General features: G+C 37.6%; 1 protein-coding gene across 1 annotated transcript; it reads right to left on the bottom strand.

The window, feature by feature from the left end:
* Positions 1-334: 334 nt before the first annotated feature.
* C4BPB (complement component 4 binding protein beta) lies at positions 335-10283 on the bottom strand. The gene is made up of 6 exons (XM_049858566.1): positions 10095-10283; positions 9368-9541; positions 7792-7968; positions 2682-2775; positions 1433-1538; positions 335-838 (listed from the first exon to the last, which is right to left on the bottom strand). Exons 1-6 carry the CDS (start codon positions 10150-10152, stop codon positions 695-697), a joined length of 753 nt encoding a protein of 250 aa, XP_049714523.1. The 5' UTR covers positions 10153-10283; the 3' UTR covers positions 335-694.
* Positions 10284-10996: the final 713 nt, after the last annotated feature.

The following is a 10996-nucleotide window of genomic DNA, read 5'->3' as shown; positions in this document are numbered from 1 at the left end:
AATGGAAGAAGCTTGCTATGTCAGCTCAGTCAGACATATTAACAGAAAGCCTTGGGATTCTTATTTCTTCGGCCCTCTAAAAAAGAAGGAGGAGAAGAAATACACTCAGACGTGCTGTACAACCTCATGTTTACTATTGCAGGGCTAGGTTTTTTACTCAAAAGGCAGTCATATTACTGCAGAAGATTTGGAAACCATGTTTCATACCCAGGATATAAGGGACGCCCGGGAGAAAGTTTGTTTCCTAACTCTTCTTCTGTCTCAATGGGTCATTTAAAGGATATAACTTGTATGGCATTTTCGCAAAATGAGAAATCAATTGTTGCCTCATAATTTTTGGTTAATTTGAAGTTAATTTTTGCCTGATAATTGGTGTCTTATATTAAAATAAGAGGAACACTGTGAGCTGAGATCCAAGCTTTTCTGTTCTGCCTACAGACAGGAAATAAAACCCTTCACTCTTCATTAATGTGTATCTGGTTCTAGTCAAGTAGACAACTACAACGCTTGGCCTTTCTCCATTCTGAGTGCAACAACAACATCAACACACACAGAGAGCATTATACAACTGCGTTCGGTTAATGTGAGTTTCTGTTTCAACACGATGAGAGAGAAATCTGACACCAATTTCAGAAACAAGAAGAAACTTTATTCACAGGTATATTTCTATGACCCCGTCTGTTCAGCTACGATGTTAAAGCAACGTTTTTGCTACCAACTCAGCTTTTTTCATTTCCAGAGAGTATTTCAGTTCCTCCAGTATGAGGCCACTTTCCTTTAATCTTTGCATAAAGCTCTCTGTGGCTTGACAAAGATTCTTATTTTCCTGGAAGGCAAGCTGAAGAAAGAAAATTTTGAAAAATTACAGTTTAAGAACTGAGACCCAGCTGTATACTCAGTTACATACTTTGAGTATATAGCAGTTAGGTACCTGAAATGTGGGCTCAGAAAAAGGGCTTAAGTAGAGATTTGGGTTTTCAATACCGTGAATCATTTGAATTTTCTGACTTAAATATAGATGCATTTAATACTACCCCAGTATACAATATAAACCAAAAAAAAAAAAGCCTCAGTGAACATTGATCTGCTCAGTGTTTTTGGAGTCTAGAAGGATTTTAGAGACTCTTTATAGGAGTATTTCCAAGTATTAGGCATTGAGTTTATGCACCTTTCTCTCTCTATACAGGCACCCAAAATACCAATAAGGACTTACAAAGCATTTGTGATGATGATGGTAAATGGAAACTTCCTTATATAAAAATGTATATTAATGTAGTAGTCCATTAGCTCCATTCTGCAGTCAAATTAAGGCCAACCAACCCATTCAAAAACATAATTCCAAACACAGGAGATATTTATTGAGAATGTGCCAGATTGATGGCGGGCCCAGAGGGACAGCAGGCAACAAGACAGTCATGACGCCTCTACTTACAAGGGCCTTCTCAAACTCAGTCTTAGGAGCTGGCTCGCAGACTGGAAGGGCACTGCTCCACTCCCCGTTGACGCACTGCTGGTGCTGGGTGCCCACCAAGTGGTACCTGAACAGAAATTAGGGTGCAACTATGCTTAGCCTTCCCGCCTTCTGAACTGGGCAACTGAGCCTGGTTTTATGTAGTTGTACTTCATACTGTGATAGAAACATGCTCCACCTTAATGCATGCTTAAGTTATCTCAGTATTACAAGATAGTTATAAAGTAAAACCACTCTCCAGGGGTAGGGGTAGGGAAGCCAAGTGATGATCAACCCATAGAATACAGAAAGTTGGGAAATTCTGAACCTGTGTGTGTGTGTTTTTGGGTGGGAACGGTGAGAGAAGAGGCACTTGATTATTCAAGAACCTCAGAAAGTATCTGTCACCTATGCTCTAAAAAGAAGTAGAAAGTTAGAGCTATTCCTCAAATGAATCTCAGTGAACAGGCTAAAAGGGAGCAGTAGCTTTTAATCAGAAAAATGAAAATTGACTGCAAAGTCCGCTGGACGTGTATAATGAGATTGTCAGATGAATGAGGCCGCCACATGCCTCTGAGGTCATAAGATCAAGTCAAAGGAAAGAAAAGGCTAGATTATCTGTATGCTGGGTGGCCAAACCAAACCAGTGGCCATCAAGTCAATTCTGACTCATGGCAGCCCCATGTGTTGCAGAGTAAAACTGCGCTCAATAGCGTTTTCAAGGCTGTGACCTTTTGGAAGCAGATCAGCAGGGCCTCTGGCTGGTTTCGAAATGACAACTTTTAAGTTAGTAGCTGATGGCTTAACCATTTGTACCACCCAGGGACTCCCGCTGGGTGACCACACAGTCTAAATTAAGGCTTTAATCAGGATGCTTTAAAAATGCACACTCTCAATCTTTCTATTTCTGCACTTCCGTGTGTTCTGTTTTTCTGTAAGTGTTTTGGTCTGTGGTTCTTAAGAAAAATATGCATTTTTCTTACTTTATCTTGTCTTAACTAAGGAAACAAAACCAATACACAGATTAGGATAAAAAGGAGGATTGGTACGCCTCCTAATGCCTGGGGAGAGCTAGTAGTGGGCTATAACACCTTTCAAACTCCGAGTGAGCCCAGAATTCTCAAGCAGCAGGAAATCCAGAAGCTAGGTTGAAAAAGACTGGGTTATTCTCAAAAACAATGCTCCTAGCCAATCGGCAAGATAGCATATTTGAATGGCTTCATACACTTACTTCTTTTCACAGTAGAAAGTAATATTAGATCCTGAGTTGAAATCATGTCCTTCAAAATAGCCATGAGTTGGATTCTCAGGAGGGCCACAGTCTTCTGAGAGAAAAAAGTACAGAAGTGACCAAGTTGTGAAGGCCAATTAAACTCAATTAGCGGTGCCCCTAAGTGCAACTGTCTCTGCCGGCACATAAGGAACACGGGGACATGTTCTCTAGTCATTTCCTTCTGGTCTAAATCATATTTGTCTACACGAAAGACCCCTTCCCCACCTAGTTCATCCTCTGAGTCATTAGGAATTTGGGAGTACTTTCTGACTGGCTGGAGCTCAAGGAAAGGAAGTTTAAATTGTAGAGATGCTAATTGCTAGTGCACCAGAAAAGAAAAGAAAAAAAAAAAAGATTAAAAGTAGAGGCTGAAGAAGTAATTCCCAGAGACAAGAGATAAAGGAAGTGAGCTCAGAAGAGAGGTTGACACTCCTGTGGAACGGAATCATGTAACAGGAGCATTCAGATAAAAAGGAGAACAGAGCTGGGAGGAAAGGGGATGAGTCCATGCAGAGTTATGGAGAGTTGGGCAAGGTACTAGGAGTTGTGAGTTTTGATTCTGGCTCTTCCACTAACTATGTGGCACTGAAGAAGCCATTTCATCCCTCTCATCTCTCTTCCTAGCCTATAAAATGAGCAGGTTAAATAATATCTCTAAGGCACCTTTCAGCTGTGAGACTATATGAGTATAAACATGTCGATCGAGATGAAAGGTTATATTAAGAATGGTTACCATTTATTGTAACATAAAGGTCTTCAAAATAATTAGCTGAACAAAAAGAGCAAATCATAAATGACCATGAATAATGTAATATTCTTTTTTTAAAACAGTCACATACATGAACCACAACAACAACAAAAAAAGCTTGGAAAGTGTATGTCAAAGCACTCATCCTTCTTCTCCCTGGGTAGTAGGTTGTTGGGTAATTGTTTTCTTATTCTCTGTATTTTTCTACAACAAAGATGTATTACAGGCAGTCGAAAGGTTATGAATGAGATCAATTTCTGTGTCTTTAAGTCAAATGTGTAGGTAAGTCAGAACAGGTGCCTAAGGTTCTTATTTAGCTTTAGTTTAGCGCAAGAAAAGGCTCGAAGCTTTTCAGTGATTTAAAATCTGCACATGCAGCAAGTGAAAGTGATCGTGATGAAGAATTTGTTGTGAGTAGGGGTTGGTTCAAACATTTCAAAATGAGGGTAAATTTACATAACATTTAAGGGCAAGCAAGAGTTGTCTGTAAGTCAGAAGTTCATAAGCCGGGGACTTATTATACTTTGTCATTGTTGTTGCGTGCCCTTCAGTCTATTCAGACTTATAGCAACCCTAAAGGACAAAGTCGAACTGCTCCCTAAGGTTTTCTGGGCTGTAATCTTTATGGGAGCAGATTGCCGGGTCTTCTCTCCAGCACCCACTGGTGGGTTGGAATCCGCTACCTTTTGGTTAGCAGCTGACCATTGCACCACCAGGACTCCTCATGTGTTACTTCAGCTGTTAATAAATAATTTTTTAAAGGTCAAAAACTGAGTTCAAAAGGTGAATAGAGGAAAGGAAAAAGAATTTCTATGAGTTGATTAAGGAATACCGGATCAGACAGATTCTGGCGACTTTAACAGGGCAATTTTGAGCCGAAGTGGAAAATGTACATTTTGGGTCTAAACAGAAAAGAACCTGAATTTTTCAGGGACCTGAAGTGAATAGACACCAACAGGTTTGGTTTTTGTTTAAGAAGCTTCCTAGATTTGAGTGATGAAGTACCACAAAAAGACAGGGATCCTGTGTTGGGAGCTAGAATAAATACAAACTACTAAATGAGAGTAAAACAGAAATGTCCTGGAAGAAATGAACAAATGCTTTAAATCTGTGCCAAGCTAATGGCGTACAAGCAAGAGCCGGAACTTGACGGGCCTGCCTTGATTCTCCGGGTCTCTCAAGTTTTCTCCCTTTGACAGGTTGCAGTCTTAACCACTTTTCTAGTGGAAAATATTTTAGTTTTCCTTTTCTGAAAGGTTTACACCTTACAGGTTCCAGCTTTCACGGGTTTTACTGTATATGATTGTCATTTAACTGCATGTATCATGTACATATATTTTAAGTAACCCTTAATTCTCTCGTATAAGAGCATATGTAGTTTGTGCTTTTAAACTGTCTGTCCCTTTGATATTTTAATAGCTACTGCCAAAAAAATACATCCAAAGAGTAACAGCATTTATACTCTCACCAACGTACATAGCTATTTGCTCATATCCTGAATGACATTAGATATCAATCTTTTTATTTTTTGGTCACCTGATTAATTAAAAAAATTGTATCTAATTTTAATTTCCATTTATATAGTTACTAATGAACTTCAACATCCTCTCATAAATTTTGAGAATATGAAGGCTACTTGGGGACATAGTTTTGGAATTGTCTATCCTCACAACTTTGCCATTTTTCTATTGGGTTGTCTTTCCCTTAGTGATTTCTAGGGGGTCTTTGTATATTAGAAGCATTAACTCTTTATTGGCCAAATATGTTGCAACTGTTTTTTCCAAGTCTGTTATTATCTTTTAATTTTTATGATGTCTTTTACTATACAGAAGTTTTGATTTTATAATATAGTTAAACCTGTCCATTTTTTCCTTTTAACTTCTGAGTTTTATGTTACTGCTTAGGAATGCCTTCTCTGCCTCAAAATAATAAACATATTCTCTTATATTATATTTTCTTAATTTAATAATTCTGCTTTGTAAATTTATATATTTAAATCCATTTGGAATTTATTTTTTCATATGGTGTGAGCTAGAGCTCTAACTTCATTTTCTTCCTAATAGATAACTAATTATCTCATGATTATTGACTACAGACTTTTTTTTACCAATTTAAAATGAACTGTTCCACTTTTCTGTGCTTGTAAATTGACTCAAGCCTAACAACAGCAACTTTGCTGCTTTAATGATATGTTAATTATATATAAAAAAAATAGAACTTATAATTTGCCATTTTAGTGCTAATTTGCTTATAGTAGCTTTATGGTTTCCTCACTTTTGGTCCAGCCAACTATATACGTTACTTATCATTTGGCAAAAAAAAAAAAAAAATTGCTATGTTCACAATTTATCCTTCCAAATAAGATTTAAAATTAATTTTTTCACTTATTTTTTAAATTTCAGATTCTGATGAGGATTGCATTGATATATTTGTAACACTAAGCCTGTTCATTCAGAATCCTGGCAAAGCTTTTCTTTTATTCAAGTCTTGTTATATGTCCTTCAGTAAATGTTCACATAGTTCTCATGAATGAGATTATTTTTACATTTCAATATTCAGGTAATAATTATTAATATAAAGTAAAAATTTATTTCGTATCCAACCGTGAAGGTTAAGGTTATGTGTCAACTTGGCTAGGCCATGATTCTCAATGGTTTGGCAGATATTACGTAATCATATTCCATTTCATGATCTGATATGAGCAGCCAAACAGCTGAAAGCCAATCAGCTTTCTTGGGAGTGTGGAATGCATCCAATATATATGGATGTTCTGACAAAGCTCTCACTGGGTCCTGCATCCAACTAGTCATCCTCTGATCTTGGGATATGATCCAGCAACCTTCTTCTTCACCTGCCGATTTTAGGTTGTCAGCCCTTGCAACCACGTGAATCGGGAGAAGCCTCCAGCCTGACAACTGACTCACTGAGTTCGAACTTGCCAGCCTCCACAATTATGTGCATGGTTTCCTTGAGATAAATCTCTCTTTCTCTCTCTCTCTATATATGCTCCACTATTTTCTACTCTAGAGAACCAGCCTAAGACTCCAACTATGTATTAAATTTTTAGTGGGATTTCTTGGATCTCTTAAGTATATTTTGTAAATACTAATATACTCTATGACCCAATGATTCTTCTCAGAATCTATTCTATAAAAACAATAGCATAGATAAAAAGATACCTATATGATAACATTCACTTCAACATTATATGTAATTGCAAAAGTATGGAAATAAAGTAAATGGCCATCAATATGAGAAATGTGGAATAACTTATGGCATACCCATATGCAGTCATTTAAAAACAGGAGACAGAGCTACATACATTGGTCTGGAAAAGAGGCCCATTTATATTGTTATATTAAAAAAATCATTAAAAAATATATAAAGTCTCATATTTGAAGGGGTGTGTGTGTAGGTATACACATGTGTTTATTAAAAATGTCTGCATAAATAAAAAAATCACTAAATAAACACATCACACTGATGACTGAGAGATGTGAATTGTAGAAAAGGGACTTCCACCTCTTTTATGTATTTTTTTAATGAATGAGTTATGGGTTCTTTCCTCTTTTGGGTATTTTCAAATAAAAACTTGAAATCATTATCTTGAAATAAAAAAAAAAAAAAAAATCTAATGGCCCAACTACCCTGCATTGGACCTAGTAGGACAGGAATACTACCTGAGAAAAGAAACAGGTGTGGTTTGTGTTGGTTAGAATGGATACACTGAAATGTATCATCCGAGCTGAGATTTGTTTCCTCTGAGCTCTTGTTTTGTGGTTGCCTGCAGATCCTAAGTCTTTCCCAGATGCAAAAAAGAGGAAAGCATCTGTTATGGATTGAATTGTGTACCCCCCAAAATATGTGTCGTAAATCTTAACCCCTGTTCTTGTAGATATAATTCCGTTGGATAATAGGGTTTTTGTTGTGTTACTGAGCCCGCACCAGTGTAGGGTGTGTCTTAAGCCAATCACCTTGAAGTATGATAAGAACAGATTGGGCACAGAAGCATGCAAGTATGAATGGGGGAAAAATAGACACCACACGGAATGGCAAGAAGAATGCTAGAAAAGCTAGACAAGCATTTTCCCTCAGAGCAGACAGAGAAAGCCTTCCCCTAGGACTGGTGCCTACATTCAGACTTCTAGCTTCCGGAACTGTGAGAAAATAAATTTCTGTTTCTTAAAGCCACCTGCTTGCAGTCTTTTTGTTATAGAAGCACTAAGAAACTAAGACAGAATTGCAGGGATGTAGCCAATGCCTAGAAAGTCACTATCAATCAGTACCTGTGGCGTTCACCAGGGTTTCTCTAGCACTTACCACTTTGGCAGATGGGAAAGGGAGGCACCCAGGTATGGTTCTCTTGACACTGGCTCCAACTGCTGCCCTTGAGGATGTAGTGGTCAACACATTGAAATGTGACTTTGTCGTTCACATTCACAGGCCCCGAGGAGTTGAATTCACCATTAAACAGCACAGGGTCAGGACAGTGGCCCACTGAAGAAGAAAACAGGCAGTGATGTGAAAATGCTAGGCTGAAGCCTGCTACCGCAAAGGCCAGGCCTCCTCAGGCTTCAGTAAGAGCACAGGAAATGAGACCAAAGGCAGCGCAGTTTTATTAGGGACAGGTCATGGTACCAAACCATATCAATGCAGGATGAGAAAAGTCTGGGTTGGCGTAAGTTCGGCAGAAAAGGTCTTAGTCATGCACAACCATCACATGAATTGGCAATTGAATCTACTGAAAGTAATCAAGCATATAACTGGAAATTACCAATGGCATATTCATTATCCTGTTATGTGAAGCCTTGCTCAAGCGTTGATTGTTTTATTTTACCCATGATACGTAGAAGAGCAGGAGAGCATTCAGAGAGATCTCAATTTGATTAGATGAACAAAAAATAAAACTATTCACGTGCTTTATTGTAGAAAAGAAGGTATAAAGGATAACTAATCCAGTTGTTCTTAAAGAGAGTCGTGATAAAGAGAATACAGACTACTTATTCTTCACCTCTACAGAGGATACCACAAACGAGCTTTGCAACCTTAAGCAAGTCACTTGGTTCTTGGTTATCACGTTCGTAAATTGAGAACATAAATTTTTCCCAGGTGAAAACTTATAAAAAAAAAAAATGATGGGTGAAATAAAATGATTTATTTATTCCAAAATAATAAGTGAGAGTATAGATGAAACAAGATTAGTCAGGTGTTGATAATTGTTGAAGCTGGGTGATGAGTACATGTGAATTAATGTTGCCCTTTTGTCTAAAAAAAAAAAAAAAATTTTTTCTGTCTACATTTCTAAGTTTGAAATTTTCTGTAATCTAAAAACTTTTAAAGTTGTATGAGATTCAACAAAATTGAAATAACCTTGAAGTATAGCAAAAAAAAGTTTTAATATATGGAAAAAATCTTTCTTTCCCATAGGGATGATCGATGCCATTAATTCAATTAAACTAATAGTGATCAAGAAAAGAAAAAAAAAATTTTTTTTTTCAAGAGCTGATAATATCCCTTCTAAGAGATAATATCCCTTCCAATGTCTACTTTGTATTGTGGAAATTTCTCATAGTATAAAAAATTTCTAAAACTGTATGAGATTCAACCAAATTGAAATAAGCTTAAATTACAACAACAACAAAAAGTTTTAATTTATGGAAAAAACTTTTCCTTCCTGTATGGATAATTGATTCTATTAATTCAATTCAGTTAGCTCTGATCAAGAGCTGACCATGTACCTTCTCAGAGAAGTTCCATGACTAAGGTGCTTTAAAAACGGATTCCTAGAAACTAAGTAATTTTTTCTTATAAAGTGTTAACATAGCTACTGGAGGTAGGATGTGATAGAATATAGTGGATGACAAGGTGAGCAAAGAAGCAGGAAGATCAAACTTACAGTGGCATGTGGGAGTGGGAGTGTCCCAATCCTGAAAGGCATTACAAGAAAGGGTTTTCTTTCCTACCAGATGATAGCCCTGGAGACAAAAGTAAGTTCCCAGAGCCTGTCCTTCCACCTCCTGCATAACAAAAATGCTATTGTCCACTGAGGGAGGCTCTGAACAGTTCTTCGCTGGAAGGAAAAAGAAAACAGATTGACTTGGCATGTCATGTGCTGTGAGGAAGCCTGTTAGATTCCCCCATCCAAGGGTTCTTTTTGCTGGATTATTGATTCTGATTCCTTCTTGTGCTCTTTCACTCCAGGTACATACGTGGACCTCCTTTCCCCCAAGCCCCCAGTTTTGTTTCTAAAAAGATAACAGAATTTCGCTCAAATTAAACTACAAGTTATCCACTCCTAAAGAAACAATCCCCATCCCAAATAGCAGTCCTGGAGTTTATAACAGCTGAGACCTCTCAGGATTTTGAAATTGGAACTTTTTTTTTTTTGCTCCCAGAACAAAAGGGAAAGCTAAACTGCAATCACCCACTTAAGAGGGCAGAATCATCATCAAATATTTACTAAGTCCCTACCGAATAAAAAACATTAGGCTGAGCAATTCGAGATTTTTCAATAAAGGAAAAAAATAATCTCATTACAACTCTAGACAGAATGCTTCATAACCCACAAGCTGATATCAAGTGCCTTGTAAAAGTAAATGAAGCTTAAGAAAAAGCATACGTACCATCTGAGGCAGAAACCAGCCACACAACCACAAGATAGTACAAAAACCGAAAAAACATCTGGTGATCGAGTACTTGACCCAGGCTGGAATTAACCCAGCCCAGACACCTGGTTTGAATCAAACTAGATCTTCTGACCCCGCTGAAGACCAAACCAGCCACTTCCCACCTAGAGAAGAGGTTGTACTGGTTTCCGTTCCCTGGAGTGTATGAAAAACAAACAAACAAAAAAAGTACTACAGGAATTAAGAACAGCTGGAAGGAAGTTGGTACAGGGAGGGACTTTGCAAAATCACAAAGGAGTGGAAAAAGAACTGCTAAGTTTGGAAACTCAGTTTCAGAAATTGCCCAGTTGCTGGGAATGCAAATTCAGGTGATCAGTTCCCTTTGAACTTCAGGCTTATCTTTCCACACAGACTTGGCCAAATGGTGTTGCCATGACCTTGACCTCTGTCAATGTTTGCCAGTGTTTACAGTCCATCTTCTGTAACTCCAGTACTGGGGGTGGAGGGGAAGGTGCCAATCTTGTTCATAACTTTTAAGGCAATTGGTTGATTCTCTGTGCTTCAATTATAAACTTGGGGTAACAATTCCTACACAATTTTAGATTTCAATAAAATAATAAATACGAAGCACCTAAGCACACAGTAAGTCTCAAATACTATTGTCCACTCCTTCTCATTACTTTCTTGTAATTCATTTATGTCTTTCTCGAACATTAGACTCAACTCTAGGGAGGAGATTGTGCCTCGTTTGTGTTAGTGTTTCCTTCCTCTGTACCCCATAATGCAAGGCAGAGTTGTCTGCTAAATGAATAAAAGAAATGCAGGAATAAACGAAATTAGTACAGTCAACCAGAAACTATCACATCCCTTAAAATACATAGTGATCCTTTATCAAATAT

Source organism: Elephas maximus, chromosome 18 (assembly GCF_024166365.1).
Source record: "Elephas maximus indicus isolate mEleMax1 chromosome 18, mEleMax1 primary haplotype, whole genome shotgun sequence".
Lineage (NCBI taxonomy): Eukaryota > Metazoa > Chordata > Mammalia > Proboscidea > Elephantidae > Elephas > Elephas maximus.
The sequence above is the reverse complement of the archived record's forward strand: the minus strand, read 5'-3'. Positions and strand labels throughout refer to the sequence as shown.